This window comes from Colias croceus, chromosome 10, assembly GCF_905220415.1.
Source record: "Colias croceus chromosome 10, ilColCroc2.1".
NCBI lineage: Eukaryota > Metazoa > Arthropoda > Insecta > Lepidoptera > Pieridae > Colias > Colias croceus.
The window spans coordinates 4,377,409-4,396,756 of NC_059546.1; the positions used below are offsets into that span (position 1 = coordinate 4,377,409).

At 33.1% G+C, this 19,348-nt stretch overlaps 1 protein-coding gene and 2 long non-coding RNA genes across 6 annotated transcripts in view; 2 read left to right on the plus strand and 1 right to left on the minus strand.

The window, feature by feature from the left end:
* Positions 1-6,704, plus strand: part of LOC123695114 — a 50,102-nt gene extending 43,398 nt beyond the window's left edge. For all 3 annotated transcript variants that reach the window (XR_006751901.1, XR_006751902.1, XR_006751900.1), the window contains exon 4: positions 4,506-6,704. This is a non-coding gene — a long non-coding RNA (uncharacterized LOC123695114). The remainder of the gene's footprint in view (positions 1-4,505) is intronic.
* LOC123695112 (homeotic protein ultrabithorax) overlaps positions 1-10,404 on the minus strand; it is a 108,309-nt gene extending 97,905 nt beyond the window's left edge. For both annotated transcript variants that reach the window (XM_045640844.1, XM_045640843.1), the window contains exon 1: positions 9,532-10,404. In XM_045640844.1, the coding sequence (XP_045496800.1) occupies positions 9,532-9,991 (460 nt within the window). In that variant the 5' untranslated portion in view covers positions 9,992-10,404. The remainder of the gene's footprint in view (positions 1-9,531) is intronic.
* Positions 1,853-2,805, plus strand: LOC123695113. Its single transcript, XR_006751899.1, has 2 exons — positions 1,853-2,010; positions 2,140-2,805. It is a non-coding gene; the product is annotated as an uncharacterized LOC123695113 (long non-coding RNA).
* Positions 10,405-19,348: the final 8,944 nt, after the last annotated feature.

The following is a 19,348-nucleotide window of genomic DNA, read 5'->3' on the forward strand; positions in this document are numbered from 1 at the left end:
TTCACAGAATCATTAGAATAAGGATTTCAGTCTGAGTTTATGAAAAATATGCCGTAAGATGCAGAACTTAAAAATTAAAATCTACCTACCTCACACAGGTTTTGCACATCGCATCGGTCGAAAGGAGCTATTTATACAGTGTGTTACGATGCAGTTTATGTGGAATTAAATATGGTTTAATAGTTTACTAAGGACAAGTTATCGTTATAAAATTATTTAATGCAATTTTGTTGAATGCAATGAGGAATTTAGCACGTACTGTTTGTTATTATAACTCGTACCTACTATAAGATTATTCTAGAAAGATACCTACTGTGATGTATAGAAGAGTCATAAATTAAGTTGAATGTCGATACGACCTCGCATTCGAATGATCGATTATATCGATTCCTATCGGATATGTTAAAATGCCTGTAATTTTACTTTTGTGTGGAGTCGGTTAGCGATTGTAGAGCGGTGAGTCGTGCAAAATTATTAATTGCCTTACTCTTCGAAGTCGAGTAAGGCGGTTATCCACGCATAGCAAAGCGAAATTTTAACAATTTTATTTCATACATTTCTTAACCTTAACCTTTAATTGTAAAAGACATTAAACAGCCCCTTATTATTTAAAAGTATACAATTTGCCTACTTTACATGGAACAAACTACTTTGTTAACATAAAGAGCTATGAACAATTATACATAAAGACGGTATAATTATATTTTGAGTTTTAAAATAGAGTGTAGAATCTTTGTTGCATTATTTTTTATAATTATACTTGCCTTTTACTGTGTTTAAACACGTGAATAAAAGAAGCTGAACGATTGCTAGTTGTCCGCTTCTTTAATAAGACGTTGCTTATTATATGAGCATTTTTCAGCTCATAGCATTGTTTATCGAGAGTACAAACATGTAGACCGTACCATTATCATCGCTACTGATGACGAAGAAGGTACTCTTGTATTTACAATAACCATGTTTTGGTGTACCGTTCATTTTGCACTACATTTTTTTGTTATTTTTTATAATAATTATTGAATCATTTCTTATGAAAACTACTTAAACAAAAAGCTAATATTTATTTTTGAGATATTACTAACTATTAACTTTTTAACTTGATACCGTTTTAAGATTTAAACTAAAGTGTACCTACCTAGTACTTACCTACCACCCATAAATGTTTAACATGCGCGCAAATAAATAATCATAGATTGTTAGAAGTAATAATATTACATACATCAATAAGGTATTTCAATTATAACTATTTATTCAAGATTGTTTTTTGTTTAATTTATTGAACGTAACTGTTACGCAATCCAATGTTTTTACTCTTGTTTAGTGATGTAGGTGTACCTACTAGAATGTATATTAACTAGGCTATGTTACAAAGTAGACTATAGTTAAAATTACAAAAAAACATTCAAATACGAATATGATTTTAATGTAAAAATTATTATAAAATATTTAAACATTTTTATATCTCCGCAGTCCGCATATCTTCTCTTGGAATATTATCCTTATACTCCCCTTCCCTCCGGCTGACACTTGGACGGACTGTAATGTTTAATAAAACTTTATTTACTTTTATGTAGGTACCTATATACCTTAGAAATTTTACTATAAAATCACAAAGGCACTTATTATCAAATCAACTTTAGGTGCTTAGGTATCTCCCCTTTTTAATTGTCTACGGAACAGCAGTCTACTGTATCAAATCAAATATACAAAGGTACCTATAAATACATATACCTAAATACTATAATAATTTATATATGTATTAATAAATAGACAGGTATAGTTATTGTTATGATTTTTATCCTAAGCAGTATGACCTTTGGTATAAGTAGTGTCTTTTATGATTAACCCTTAGCAGGTATCGTGGGTCAAATTTGACCCAGAAGCGAACATTTTCGGTTATAATTCTTTAAATATTTTATGCAACGACTGTGCGCTTCTAAGTATTCTCAGTGCGTCGCTAGCTGCAGCGGGGTGTTGATGTGCAGAACTGTGACTATCTTAGGAGCGGAGGTAAGTAGCTTTCTGGGTCACGTTCGACCCACGATACCAAATAAGTAACTTTTTTCACTGAGTGTAATTACTTACTTTTTTGGTTTTATTGTTTATTTGTACTACATTGGAGGGCTTTTTGAACGACAGACAAATCGAGGAGTTGATGAACGACTTAAGTGATGATTTGGAATTGAAAAATGAAAGAATACCAAATGTAAACCAACTTTGTGACGACGAAATCATCAGCGATCGAGACAATCCCTAATCTGTTAGTTGCTTAGAAGACAGTGTATTTGGAGTAAGTTCTGACGACAGTGAAAACGAAGAGGAGATACGAGAATAATAGAAAATATACGAGGAACGAAAATACGAGAGATGAGAGTGAAGAAGATGAGGATGATAGTTGATGGTAGAAGTCATTTTGGTTTTGGTTGTCATTTTCTTTATTTTATGCTGATTTCAGAAGCAATTTGTTTTTTTGTTATAATAAAGATATTAGAAGTGCCATAAATATATTTTAGTTAAAGTTTTTCTAACATTTCAATTTTTTTTTTATGTTTTAAGTTCACATTAACCAAAAAGTGCCAAAAAATAAGGTTATTTACAAATGTGTGTAAAACATGATATTTTTTTTTATATTCTAATATTAAATAAGGTTATTTTGTAAAAAAATATTTTTTTATTTCTTTTCTAACCATATTTTATACAAATAATAAAAAATCTACGTTCTACAACAGATTGTTTGGTATGGGTAGAATTTGACCCACGATACCGGTAGTGTTGCCAAAAAAGGCGATACCAGCTAAGGGTTAATAAACCTACCTTACATAAATTACGTTAACGTAAATTTGGTTACAAACTATTTCTTCATCGAACCAATTTCGTCCACGTCTCACTCAGTATTCGTGCTGCATACTCTACTGTCGAGACTCGAAAATAGCAGTGGAATAAAAATAATTGGAAGCTGCAAGTTCTCAACAAACAAAGAGTCGAAACGAAACAATTGTAAGATTGCAGCAGAAGTCACGGATCGGGAATAGATAACCAATGATTTTAGATGCAGCGCGTAATAATCTGGCCGTGGTTCCCAGATAGTAGCTTTCATTTGATGTTCTCATGCGTCTGTTTATTTAGGTGTGTATGATCGTATTTCTAAAATCGGACGCGGTTTAATGAAGTCGATGGTACGGAGAATGCGTGTGAACTATAAAGATTTGATAACAGCTATGATGGGTTGAAGAACGGAACTTTATAAATATTTTATGATTTCATTATTAGTTACATATCGGTACATAGGGGAGACCGGGTTTGGTTGTCTCACGGGTTGGTTGTCACAGCGGTCTTAACACAAAACTGAACTATCGAATAAGTCTGTTGAACAGCGTGGCAAGAGCGGTACAGTGACAACGCTGTCCCTACTTCGCGTCAGACCGCTCCGATCTGCCGTTAGGGCCTCACAGGTGTTTATTGTTTTCGCACAGCTAAAGTAAATTTTTGTGCTGCTGTGTCGAACCTCGTAATTATACGTTCTTGTTTCACAGTAATAATCTTTCAGTTCATTTGATGATGATGAAATGTGTTTTATAATATCGTAGTACAGTTTTTTAGATATTCATTGACCGGAATTTATTTTCAATGTTTTTTTTCTAAAACGTGTTATGGGGCTCGTTGTCACAAATTTTCGGGGGCTGGTTGTCACATGTTAACCAGCCCCCTGTATGCGAGCTGACTTTATTTGTTGTTTGTTTCAGCCGTTAATTTTCAATCAACACCGGAAAATCACCCTAACAAACCTGCTGGAAGTCCATTTATCCTTGATGACTCTATATTGACTCACGTTTATTATTATTTGCTAAAATTGTGATTCTTAATATGTATTCAGACTGAAATAAAGACTGTCTACGGTTTCATTTGGTTAAGAGTTCTTAGTTAAAAACTATTCCGTAAAATTGTAAGACCAAAAAGTGACGTTCTATTTATAAATTGCCTGTTATTTAGTATGTGACTACCTACCCTAGGCATTGTGACAACCATCCCTGACCCGGGGTTATAAGTCACATTTTTCTTTAGAGTGAAAATACAAAATATTTCTACAACTGATAATATAATACAAAAATACGTTTATTTATTTTGTAACAGAATAATGACACTATCGTTTGGTATACAAATATCATTCCTAAACAACGTATTTTGGAAGTTACATAAAAAAAGTTAAAAATGTGACTTTCATCCCCGCTCTCCCCTAGACATCTACATAATACAATATAAAAGAAAAATATTACAAAATACATATTATATTTTAGTTTAAAGTAGGTATAGTTGAGCTTTAACATTCCCATTTTTTTGTTATAAGTTATAGAAACTACATAATTAATTTATATTTAAATAATCTCATATTACAATAAATTTTAAACAAGTTTAACTTCGTAATTATGACAATGCACCGAAAGTTTTATAATATTTTTACTGAGATTCTAAAGCTTGATAACCATTCCGCTTTCGTTTATTTGCAGAGGCGCGCGTCGAATAATTGAAGAGTGGAGCTTTCAACGGTTGCACACAAAAAGAAAGCACGCACACCAAGACGCTCGGGGTTCATATTTATCACTTCACAGCTGCACACCTATGATCGATGCTTATCCAAGATGGCCGCCAGCGCACTACGCCACACGCGGGAAATATGGGCACGCGCATCTTCCACAAACAACTATTGTTTATATCTAATCAGCAAATTTAGGACACTAGAATCTCACAATTGCACTGCTAAACGAACGTGCTCACCCGTACACGATATTCGCCTAACTAAATGCTAAAAAACTTAAATGTATTCAAAACTTGAAAGCCATAAAACATATCTCCCCCATTATTAGTTTATGGTTTGCGACTGTTACGGGGCTATTATGTTCTTATTTTTCTGTGTGTACGTTGTTTGTTTTGATTGTATGCGGTGGACGGACGAGCCAATTTAGGGTACCATTACAAAATGCTATTGAGTGGGCCATAGCTCTTTTACTATTGTTCAAGGTCGTTTCAGTTATGACTTCACTAAAAAGCATTATATTTGCTTTGTCTCTTAGACCTACTTGTATTTCATAAAAATTCTTAAAAACAGGTAAGTCTACTGACGCGTAGGCATGTTATTAATAACGAAATAATCAAATTTGCTCTGAATTATTATTGTAAAGTTGAGCATAAATCCTAAACATTTCAGTATCAATGAAAACTTCTATTATTGTTTTATTGGCTATTTGTATGAATGACTAATTCTTTACACATAGGTATGTGACTAACATAACCTTTTAATATAATAAATCATAATCCCATTCCATTTTTAATGAAAGGCCATTAAAATAGAATTTATAGTACGATTCAACAATACATCTGAGCTGGAATTCCCTTGAAGTTTGTAATGCAAGGCATATACGTGAAGTGGAGCAACCTTCAAGTCGATCTCTCATGAGTCACGGATGCACGCAGCATTCTATAGTGATATATTACGATGGCTTAGCTTTGCGGTCTAAACTGTTGTTTTGGAAAACAAATCAATATTTTATGTTGGTTTTCCTGATGTATGAGTTGTTCTATGTGAACTCAGCTCTGTGAAAATATTGTTAAGTTTCAAAGAATATGTATTTATTTACCATGAATTGTCTCGTAACATTGCGTTGGTACTTGGTACCTACAACACGGGTGTCTACAGTCTAATGTATTAAATATCGTGTACGTATGTAATAATAATGTATAAAAATATCCAGTTAAACGGATTAGCAATTATATAAATGATACAATTATAATATAAATGTTATTTTCAAATGCCTATTGTTATGAATTTGTTGCATGCATTGCATTACGAGATGATTTATGTAGAGATATTTAAATAATAAATATAACAACTATTTTCTGTAACATTAGAAAAACGAAACATTACTTATATCCTGCTCTAGGATATTAAGATTTTTAAGGAAAAAAATTGTAAAGTTTGTCTACGTTCCCTCAGGAATGAAATATTGACAAACATAATGCTCCATTTACGTACCTACCTATAGGTAGAGAATAATTACGTATTATACATCATAATAAAAATGATTCAGAAAACGATAAAATTTAAAACATTATTAATATGTTTATTAACATAGCATGCATTGATAGAAACCTGTCTCCTGAAAGACTCCAATAGAAATCGAATCGCAACAATTTAACAGAAAAATAAAAAGAATTACAAAATGATACCAGTGCGTCGATTGCGGATTCTTCAAGTGAACAACTAGGTAGTGATTACAATATCTCATTTCCCTTTAATAAAGGAGCATTTAAAATATTCGGCCTCGAGCGAAATTCACTCGGCAATTTTGGAACCTGTTTAGAAATTATAGAGTCAGATCTTGCTTACGTTTAGACGCATGAGGGGGGACTGAGTGTAAGGAATGATTCTTTTAAAATATTATCTACGTAGGTATGATAATTAAATAATACAAAAGTTACTTTGTTTTTCTCACTCAAATAATTTATATATAATCATGATTAAATAAAGAAAAGTTTCCACAAGGACTGAAACATAATATATATAGGTAAATGAAGCTCTATGTCTCTAAGAGAACGAAATTATTGGATGTAGTGCATGTATCTAGTGTTTCAAGAAATATTATGTTTATTCAAGTGTACAAGTCGATTTAAAATCGCACATAAATTATTAAATAAATATTAGCAATTCATTTGAGTTTATTAAATTATATTAATTGCTTATGCAATTAATATAATTTATATATTAATTGCATAAGCAATTAATATATAAATTATATTATTAAATTTATATTAAATATATATTATACAACTTTATAGTTAATGTCTAAATTTATCTTGTACGTAGGTACTGTTTGAGGCTCTACATTAAGGCTCAAGGTATTATATATTAGGTAATAACATATTATTAATTATTTTAATATTTTTACTCTAACGATTATTTCAGCCATATTAGCATAGAAAGTATTAAGTATATATTATACGGGTATTATCAATTTTCCCACTCTTTTATTTAACCTGTAGGTAGGTAGTTACTATAAATAATTGTATTGAGAGCACGCGAACAAAAACCTCTATTTGACGTAAATTAATTAGCATTATCTCACGTTGAATCTTAAAAATATTATTTACAGTGCGGTCGAGACTATAACCGACACGTTTTAGTTTTATTTTTAATTCCTAACCTGCCGTTTTATTTTGGAAACAGCGCCACCTATATTCAAAGACGCGACCAAAATTTATGAAAACCATTGCGAAATGCAAGGATATTATTTTTTAAGTCATCATCAGTACAAAATAACATTTTTTTTTTTCAAAAAATAAATATAAAAAATTTATAGTTTTCGTTTTTATAATATTAGGTACCTACATACTTTGGTTTATGATCGTTTGATGCGATTATTTTATTACCTATGAATACCTGCAGTCTAAGCCTGCAGTTCGTTATGATTAATTAAGTAATACTGTTTTATTCACTGGCGCAATGCTTAGATAAATAGATCAATTATTTTTTAAATAACAAATACCTATACTAAGAAAAATTGTATCTTTGTTATTTTCTTTTTTTTGGTTCAAAATCCGTAAGAAAGGAGACTTTATTGGCAAGAATTACCAAAGTACAAGATGCTCATGTGACGGAAGACATTTAGTTACATTTAAAGTCCATTCGGAAAGTTGAACCCTCAGCTAACGGCCTTGTATTGTTTTCGCGGGCATTGCGTGAACCCAGGATGAAATACGGCGGGCAGTCCGACTACTTCATTTTTATTTTTTATTCCCTCTTACTTAATTTTATCAAACATGAGTTATGAGAATCGAGACCACACACGCGTCGTGTTAATTACGCGTTAGTAATGGCCGGTAACCTGCCGTTGTATTCTAGTTGGATGTATAATGGAAATTCTTACTGGAAATTGTATTTTTCTTACATACTTGTAGCTCATTGTTATGCGTCACCTTTTATGAACTGTGGTAACATCTTGTTTTGTGTGAATAATTTAATGAAAAATGAGTATTGAAAGAAATAAAGAAACCTTTACTGTTAAAGTCAATTTCATATATCTCAAAAATACGAGATTCGCCACATTTTTTTATTTCACTAATAAAATTTACTGCGGCGGTCGTACTGATGTCACATTTATTTTTTAAAAACAAATGTAAAGTGTATAAAATTTAGGTACATACATACTAATTTATATTCAATGAGCACACTAGTTTTTTTTAATAAGTACAGGAAACGATCGTTCGTTATAGACCACTCCCTTCAATCACTTTAAGGTACAACTTTCGCTGTAAGCTTACGAATATACAGTAGCTATTGGATTGGTCATTTTAACCTCAAAGATAATAATAATGCGCCCAAACTAGACCGGGGCATTGACCCGAGTGGACCGGCGCCCGCGCCTCTAACCGTGGCGACTAGCGACTAGCGCAGCGTTAAGACGTTGCATGAGCATCCGCAATGTTTTTTATTCCTATTTCTAACACGACACTCCGCATACTGAATCTCAATAAGGGCTTCAACCGATACTTGTATTTATTTATTTTAACCCAGCGCAGATACCGATCGTAACGTACTGAGTGACTTATCACAACTGGCAATAACCCAAGATATTCAACTTCACATGTCAATCAACATGATGGCTTAGAAATCATTTAATATTTCATTTTAGAATATCATTGAGTAAGTCTGTCGTTATAATTAGAACCTAAGATTAAAACCTACGATTTATAATCAGGCAGGTGAATAAATTAATTGCTATCGAATTATTATCAAAGGTAGAGTTTCAAAGACAACTAACTTTTTTTAATTAAAACATAAATGTACCTTAATATTAATACGGAAAATGAAAATATTTTCAGAATTGAAAATTCTTTAAATGAAGAAATTTAATAAAAAATATGATTTCGTAAGCAATAAGGATGAATGGCATACCTATTAGGAATAAAATTTTATATGGTTATTTAAAAATTAAACATTTTTGCAAAAATCAAAAAATATTTCAAAATCTTCATTCTCATCTGACATTTATTTGATGACAATCACATATTAATGGTACTAACTATAATGTGTCGCACTAATAAGGTGTTAACAAGGGTCGTACATTTTATGTGATTTTTATTGATACTTAAGTAGTGGAGTGCGCTCCCTACCTGATTTTTATTCATATTGGTATCTTATTAGAATATTTTATATAGAGCTTTAAAACTGGTTGAAGCGTCATTTTAGGGTCTCGTATGGGAATGAAGAAATTACTACGATTTGATATACCGTTAATTGTGGGTATATTATTTTTCGATTCTTTTCTGTGTAAAGTGGAGCATTATAGTTTTACAACGAGGGCTAAATTTTAATTTTATAAGTTAATATTTACATAAATTTAAATATGAAATGGCATAAATGTACCTAGTGTGCATAACAGCGTGTAGTACATTGTTTTAATTGAACTTAGTAAGCAAACTACTGAATTTGCTTCGTAGAGAAGCTTTTGAACGGAAATTCTAAATTGTATGGCTTACCTGCAATGGCCATCCAGGGGTAGAATGTGTGGTTGCTGGGTTGATGCTGGACAGGCTGTGCTGAAGCCGCTGCTCCCGGCAAGCCGCACTGGTTCCCCCACGGAAGGGCTCGTCCAGGACTCGACGATTCGCTGTACCTGGCTTCTGGGGTGCATGCAGCGGGTCGCACTAAGGCCCCCAGCCCAGATCCCCACGCTTCCTTGCCTCCGTAACCGTTCTGCTGGTCTGCCCCAGCCTTCGAACAATCTGCTTTAGCGTACTGCTGCTCTCCAGCGTATAGCTTACATGCTGCCGCGACTGACGCATCGTAAGGCGAGTCTTGCGGTCTGGGCTGGTGCAAAGCGTGAGGCTGGGCGTAAGTCAAGCCCAAAGGAAAGCCGCGGTACTGGTCGCCGCCACCGCCGCCCTGGTGCACTCCGTGGGCCCCGTAGAAACCGCCCTGCTCGAAGTAAGAGTTCATGGTGAACAGTCACTGTCACTAACGTCACTCAGTTAGAAAACACTTATGTCATTGCGGCCCCAAGCGCCGTGATAACGCGACCTCGCAGTCACTCCGAATACAGACAGAGTGAATATTAAACTTTATTAATTTTATTGCCTATTAAACGTCACTCGAGCGTCATAATGGGCTTCGTCGGCGATAAAGGCCGGTCGACGTGTGTTTACTTTTTACGATTATTTTACGACTCGTAAGCGCGTGCCGCGATTTTACGAGTTTTTAAGCGGTACCGTGTGTGGCCAGCTCGGAGGCTGAGTCACGTGCGCTTTCAGAGTTTCAGTGTGGGACATGTGTCGGGACGAGCGCGAGCGAAGTTTGCAGTCGCGAGTGGCGGGAGCGCGCGACTGTATGGCGAGTGCGACCAGCGCGACTCGGCTCACGCAATCTACTGAGCGCGGTTCGGAGAGCACGCGCGCCGCCCCGCGCGCCGCCTGCGATCGCAACACTGCCGATTGTTCCGTCCCCTTTTCGCTAATCACTATAAATATTATCAGTCATGCTCTCCTTTCCTTTCTTATCACTCCTCCTGTACACGTGCTCTACAGTTCAGATCAATCCTTTAGGTACTTTCAATAATGCAACTAGGTCCGAAATGAAAGAACAATTTTTTTAAGCAATGCTTTCTATTCCACTTAAAACTTTAAGAACTTAAGAAATATTTGGAAATCTTAAGTATTATGAGTATTAAATTATAAGTTGTAAATTATAAAGACTTCAAAATGTATCCATTCCCACAACAAAAAACACCTACAAAAGATCGGTAATGACTTTGCCACTGAAAAGTTAAGCCACAGAAGTCGTAAACTCATAAACGTACAATTAGTGAAACGGGCCAGTAAAGAAAAGATTTTACAACCACTCTACGGTCGGGCCACAATGAGCTCGCAGACTCGCAGTATCGTAACAAGGTGCTGAATAGAGTGAGAAGTCGTAAAGATGATTATTATTTCTTCTACTACCTGTTTTTATGAGCGATAGTTCTATCTCGCTCCCACCGGCAGGAAAGAAGAACGTGCGAGTGAGGTGGCGCGCTATCGGTACGGCGCGTATTGCGCGGTCGGCACGCAGGTATCCATAGCCATCTCTGTCTGGCGCAGAGTGGCGCGTGCATCCAAAGACGCACTATCGAAAGGTAAACAATAGCGCATTATCGCAAAAGCACTCGGTTCGCGCCACCAAATGAAGACATCAAACGAATGAATGGCTCTCGGTAAAGCGGCCTACCCAGAGACACGCTCGCATTTTTATTGCACTCACCTCTTTAAACAAATATTTACCGATAAAAAGGGCGGGATGGCCTGTGAATTTTTTTAAATCGTTTAATTGGTCAATTTAAGGCTGTAGAAATACCGATGCGTCCTAGAAATTGTTTTATAAAAATTAAAGGTAGGTCCTATCAACATTCCACCGGGCTCACGGCTGATTCGTTTGATTTTTTACTCCACTAGATACCTATAAGCACAATTAAATCAATGTGTAGCGTTAAATGGTATCTCATTAATTTTCTTTAGAGCTCTACCTACGTAGAGAAAGAAGAAAATTCTATAGTTTTCATGTAAAAAGTATATACCTAACTAGGTATGTACCTAGTGTTTCAATACTTATTCAAAGTTTTGCTTATCGTTAAGAAATTATGCTAGGTAAATGAATTGATTTATTGGTGAAAATCTTTATTAGCTGTAAATGCTGTAATTCGTCTAATAAAATGAAGGTGTTAATTAACACCCTACCTAATATCGCGAATTGAGGCATAACCATGCTTGATGCTATGTAGAGACATAGATAACTAGCCCATAATGTAAACCTAGGTACCTACATAATTGCAAAATAAGTCCGTAGGTACCTAGGTATCTAATTTATGTGAAAATTTAAACTCATTTAAATACCTTAACTAGTATTTACTACAACATAGGTATATATTTTCAAAATAACAAATCAATAAATACCTAATCATATAGGTATCTAATGTTTACAACACTACGCTAAATTATTTTTATTGCTTCACAGTCATTACTAAAACTAGGTTTTTTTTGTCGGCTCGACAGAAGTTTTTTATTGGCACTAAAGTTCCATAGTTTTAATAGCAGCGAGTAGGTAAATAATGAATACCTAAGTAAGTAGTAAGTACCCACCTAACTGCATATAAAAGTTTTTATAACGCTTATCTATAGGCCTCTTAGAGACCTCGATATAAATGACCCATTTAGTTAAAATTTTAATTAAGCCATTTTATTTAATAGCTGTGAAATAAGGAATTTAAGGATACATTTTTTAAACAACCCTTACGTACCTAAAGAAAACCTATAATAAAGTTTATTACAATTGCAAATAAATACCCTTTAAGAAAAATAAACTAACGAATTCATAGTCTGTTTGAATTTACATCTAACAAGATCTCACGTTAAAGTTCTTATAAGACTGTCTGATTGGATGTAAGAGCAAAAACTTAACACTACGTAGATACCTTTACCTAGTGAAGTTACAACTTTACTAATCAAGTAAAATAGTATACCTAGTTAAGTAAGTTAAATTATTTTAATATTAATTAGTTTAAATCCGTCCCTATGTTCAGTTTTTACGTTTTGAGCATTTTGACATTTTAGCTGAAACTAAATTGCTATTAATTATTTCTCCATCAGGTAGAGAGAAAAGCATCATGAATTAATTATTATTCATCAAAATTTATCTAAGTACCTAGAGTAGCGTTATATCTTAATAAATAAATATGACTAAAAGTATGAAGGTAGATGGCGATAAGAGAGCTCGGATTTTTAGTTAACTAAAAAAAGTATTAATAATTTATTTTATATTTTTGTGTAAGTATATGCCTATCAAATAATAAGGTTAATAGACTCCTAATAAACCTACCTATGTTTGAAACATCATTAAATAAATCATCAAAATAAGTATGTAAAAGCTCCTTATTAATCAATTCGCTCTCTCCTCATAATCTTTAATCAATTAAAATAATAACAATTTTCAAACTGTTTTCGGTAGAGGCTCGAATTTTAATCCACTCTTTAGTCTTTGTATTTCGAGACAACAATTCGACTTCGAATGCTTATGCATTAGTCGTTCCGCCTGCCTGTCTAAGAGTTTCGGACTCCGTCGACGGAATGCTAAATCGACTAAATATTACCCTGACCTTAGCCTTAAAATGCAAGAAAACAAAAGTGAATTGTCTCATTCGCATTCGTGGGACAGATGCGTTGATATTCGCGTGGCAGGCGGCGCCCGCGCAGGGCACGCGCCTTGTGCTCATAAACACGATTTTTACTACCACTTGAACGCTCGTAAACGTCACGTGAATTGCGCCGTTTGTAGAACTCACAGTAAACACCGCTCAGATTATTTCGTATACGCCTCCGGGGCTAAACCTCGATATAAATTCGAAACTTTATGGAGGCAGCCGGCGGACGCACGCGGTTTGTTATTATACCGCTCTTTAGACATTTATTGAACCATTATTGACTTGTTTAAAGTATCAACCGCTTAATAGAGATAAAGGAGTCGTTGATAGTTTATGTCTTTATCGTGTGAGGATATACCTAACGACGTGGTTTGGAGTTCTCGAGACGTAGCGTCTAGCTGTCTGCTCGGACGCGATTGCAGTTTTATGACTGTAATTTTCCTTTTTATAGAGGCTCCATGGCTTTATTACTAGTTATTTGATTGATATCAATCAATGCGCTATAATGGACTGTTATGTCTGCTAACTAGATTAGTTTATTGCGTACGCGTCTTACGTGGTCAGTGGCTCAATAAATGGTCTCGCATATCTTAATTATCGTCCATGATTCAATTAACAGATTGTAAAGTATTTAACAAGATATTTTGTGTTTGATACTTACAGATCTCCATTTTTGCTTTACCTATAAGAGATGTTATCTATTCATAAACGATTTGTCATAGGTATGCAGGTTGGAGAATGTTCCTACGCTAAGGTAACAGCAAAACTTTGGAAAAAAAAGGAAAAAGTAAGGAGGTGTTCCTAGGTAATGCAATGGATACGAGGACTCCAAATTCACTGAAAATATTTTTTATGGAAGGAAAAATATGAATCAATTGAGTAAGTTTTAAAAAACTATTGATTTTAATTTTAATTTTTATCATATAATATCTTAATGATAAAATACTTACCAAGATCGTAGGTAGATAGCTCAGTTATAGGTAGTGTGTTATTTAGGTCACTAGGTACCTACACTATTTTTTAAGTACCTACCTATTTTTGGATATAGGCATAGGTAGGTACTAAAGAATAGGTAAACTCAATGGGTCTAGTCGGTATCTTCTGTAGATATTGCTTTTTTATCATTCGTCAACACGGGCGAAGCTCGGGCAAAATGCTAGTAAAATATATTGAAATCAAATAGATTACCTAAGTAGGCTTATTTTATAACTCCAACTTCTCAATTTCTCCTCTAAAAACTTGTTCTTCTGTGAGTATTATTTTAAATAAATATAAATATCTAAAAGTTAATCAATATCTAAAAGTTCATACTAAAAATAATCATAGGTGTTATTTTTAGTATGAACCTACGGTCATTTTAATCGTTTCACAATACATTCCTTACTAACTCCATCTATTAAGCACTCGGTGCAACAATTGGATAGTGCATTATTTTAATTAATTAGTTTTTAAGATCAAATAAAAATAAATTAGATTTCTTTAAATTAAAAAGACAAACTAAACGTTGATATTAGTTATATTTGAATATAAGCATTTTTTGATTACAGGTTTTACAGGTTTACTGCCATCTAGTGAAAGCAGTTAGCAATAAAGTACACAGCCTAGTATGGCCATATTACAACAATGTTGCGGTCTTGTTGCGGTGACCCCACGTACTAAGAAACTTATCTTCCATGACATAAAACAAAATTCTACAACCAAATCTGATAGCATGTTAACATAAAATAAATCAATGTAAATCTAATTTAATTGATGCAAAACATAACAATTCATAATTGTTTTATAGCACATTAAAAATATAAATTATCATAACATAATCTATACATATAATAAAATCGTAGGAAAGTCAAAACTGTACATTGAATATTTTTTTAAAAGAATACATAATCCATGATCTATAATCGATATAGAAGCCAAAAACATAGTTTTTAGAATTTTTGTCTGTTTGTCTGTTTGTCGGTTTGTCTGTTTGTCTGTTTGTCTGTATATTTGTCCGAGCTAATCTCGAAAAGTACCGCATAGATTGACTTCAAATTTTGCATGAATATTACTAACAGGTCGGGTGAGGCTTTTATATACACATTATCATGCTATCACCTCCGGGGGAGGAGCTGTGAACCTTTATTTTTCTAACGTATTCCGTGTATTACACAGCGTACAATCTAAAGACTCATGTTTAAATGTTATTTTTGGGTAAGCCACGCTATTATCTAGCTTTACACTATAAAAACTACGTCATTTACGTAATTTTGGCAGAGAAACAGTTTAATGAATCTTAGTAGTATAAAGACAAATTTGAAACAGCGCCATCTATGAGACTTCATTAAAATCAAATCAATTTACATGTTTAACGCTTCTTGCAAATTTATAATTAAAAATTAAATAATATGATGTTGGTGGGGTTTTTAATTGTACTTATTTATTTAACTTTTTAACCCATGTCTTCCCAGAGTCCACTTCGGGTGCTTATATTTTATGTGAATATACTAAATAAAATTTTACAAGTGAGGGTAGATGTTTATTATTTGATGTCAAACAAGACACTATTAACAGTTAATTGTGACATTTAAAAAAAATCCTTCTTGCGTTCCCACAAAAGGTAAGTTGTAGCTTTTATAATTAATTATTTCTTTATTAATTAATTATATAGTTAGACTCATGTTTTTAATTAGAATTGAAGTTACGACAAAATAAGAAAATGATGAAATTTTATTTTTATGTATAACTTTTACAAGACGATATTAAACGCCCAAAGAAGGTCACTTTAGTTCTTGATACAATTTTATTTATTAAAATTAGGTAAAGTAATTTTTTCATTTTTTTTATTTACAGATTCAATGTTCATAAAAATTAACGATTTGCATGAGGATGTAGTAGAAATAAGTATCCTGGCGCGTGGTCAATTGTTGACTTAAGTTAATTTCCAACGTATGGTACAATCATTGGAAGAATCTTGGGTAATTTTAGAGGATATTTTTCGGGAATGAGAAAAGGGGCAGCCAACCACGTATCAGCGTGCGTGCGTGAGAATCTACCTACGTTTTAGTACCAAAAAAATGTTATTTTTAAACGTAAATATTGCACTCACAACTACTGTACAAGTATGATTTTTAATCGTGCTTTACTGTCATCTGATTGTTTTATTATCGTTATGGCTATCGCGGTACAGATCGTACTGGGATCAGAGTACATATTATTTATCAATTGGTGTGGTAATATACGTACCACACCAAGTAAAATATTTACAATCATACCAAATGGATTAACACGGTATGTACATAAGGCGGTCTTATTGCTTACTAGCGATCTCTTCCAGACTGCCCAAGGTAAGAGATAAAGAATTATACTCATGATCCAGCAATTTTCAACCGAAAAAGAAGTTTTTCTGTAATTGGTAGTTGTTTCATTTATTTATTTTAAATACCTAATTTTACTTTTATATTTGCCCATTTGCATTACATTCAGCTTCCATAAAACTTATAAAAATTTTATGTTTATTTCTGTCTAATATAAATACTCTTTTTTAGATATAAATAACAAAAACAACTTTTTTATTAAAATTTAGTACCTTGGGAAGATATTATCTATGTGTTAATAGAACACATAAAGGAAATTATGTTACGATTTTATACAATGAAAATATGTAAAAAAATATTAGCAGGTGTAATTATTAAATTGATCCCGAACCCAAAACTGTAGTTAATTTTTTTTGTCATTTAGTGTTTAATTCATGTCAATTGGTTCATTAATAAAAAAAATTATGATCATTTAAATAATCACGGCGAACATTTGCTAAGGCATTCATGTACAAGGTGTAATCGTTCAGTGTGCACAGGCGATTTTTTTTTGTAAGTATTACAGATAACAAAAAACTTTAAACTGATATCGAAAGTACTTAACCTAATAATGGCCGTAATCATTTTTTTTTAAATAAATCGAGAAATATAAAAAAAATATCTTTAAACCCTCCCATACATTAAGTACATAATATGAAATATGAATATCCCATATACATTTAATATGAAAGATTTTAGCTTTCTTTTTCTTTTTTTGGTTGTCTGCTTTAATTACTTCGCAAATTTGAAGTGGCATTTTCCACGCTTTTCCCGGACATTTTCCGGATATTTTCCGGGCATTTTCCGGGCAATTCCTCACGCATTTTCCGGGGATTTTCCAGACATTTTCCACGCCTTTTCCGGACCATTTCACGCATTTTCCGGATATTTTCGAGATATTTTCCAGGCATTTCCCAGGCATTTTCCTGACATTTCCCTGGCATTTTCCGGAGATTTTTCAGGCATTTTCCACGCTTTTCCCGAACATTTTCACGCATTTTCCGGATATTTTCCGGGTATTTCCCGGACATTTTCACACATTTTCCGGGGGATTTTCCAGATATTTTACAGGCATTTTCCGGATATCCCCGGAAAATGCCCCGGATTTCCGGAAAGTACGTAAGTTTTTTAGCTTAGATTAGTAATAAATTCTATTAACAATTCTATGAATTTTTTATGGTAGTACGTGTTTACTAAATAATTGTATGTAAAGTAGTAACTACTATGCAGTCGCTTTTCCACGCGGACGAAGTCGCGGGCACAGCTAGTAATATAATACATTCAAATAAACATTATCAAGATAATTCATTTTATTACCACAGTTATCACATGTTATGTCACAATGTTACGGCGAAAAAGTGGCATAACAGCCAATATAGAAGCGATAACTCGATCGTAAAATTCGTCTTTATTGCTTTATTCATCATTCGGCAATATAAATTCATCAAGACACTTGTTAATCATAAAATAAATCTTATTACATAGTAAAATGATGTTTAAATTGACGACAAGAGTTTTATTTTCGTCATAACAATAAAATTTATTTTTATGAGGGTGTTCCGAGAGCAGTTAGTATAAGCGCCACCTATTGGTGACAGCCTTAACTACAACGACAAAGTAGAGTAGACGTCATCGTAGTAGTGTGTGGCGCTACAAGTCTCCACCAAATAGAATACCTAATATTATTATCTAGATAATAAAAGAAAAATGCTGATTGTGGCAATTAAAATAGCAGGTCTGTTTTGTTTTATTCTAAAACAATAATACTAGTGAACAGGGTTATGGTAAAATTTCAGATAAACCATAAGTAAGTACCTATGAATACATTTTTATAAATTGAACATTATCCGACTACTTTAACAGAACACATCTATACATATAATAAAATCGTAGGAAAGTCAAAACTGTACATTGAATATTTTTTTAAAAGAATACATAATCCATGATCTATAATCGATATAGAAGCCAAAAACATAGTTTTTAGAATTTTTGTCTGTTTGTCTGTTTGTCGGTTTGTCTGTTTGTCTGTTTGTCTGTATATTTGTCCGAGCTAATCTCGAAAAGTACCGCATAGATTGACTTCAAATTTTGCATGAATATTACTAACAGGTCGGGTGAGGCTTTTATATACACATTATCATGCTATCACCTCCGGGGGAGGAGCTGTGAACCTTTATTTTTCTAACGTATTCCGTGTATTACACAGCGTACAATCTAAAGACTCATGTTTAAATGTTATTTTTGGGTAAGCCACGCTATTATCTAGCTTTACACTATAAAAACTACGTCATTTACGTAATTTTGGCAGAGAAACAGTTTAATGAATCTTAGTAGTATAAAGACAAATTTGAAACAGCGCCATCTATGAGACTTCATTAAAATCAAATCAATTTACATGTTTAACGCTTCTTGCAAATTTATAATTAAAAATTAAATAATATGATGTTGGTGGGGTTTTTAATTGTACTTATTTATTTAACTTTTTAACCCATGTCTTCCCAGAGTCCACTTCGGGTGCTTATATTTTATGTGAATATACTAAATAAAATTTTACAAGTGAGGGTAGATGTTTATTATTTGATGTCAAACAAGACACTATTAACAGTTAATTGTGACATTTAAAAAAAATCCTTCTTGCGTTCCCACAAAAGGTAAGTTGTAGCTTTTATAATTAATTATTTCTTTATTAATTAATTATATAGTTAGACTCATGTTTTTAATTAGAATTGAAGTTACGACAAAATAAGAAAATGATGAAATTTTATTTTTATGTATAACTTTTACAAGACGATA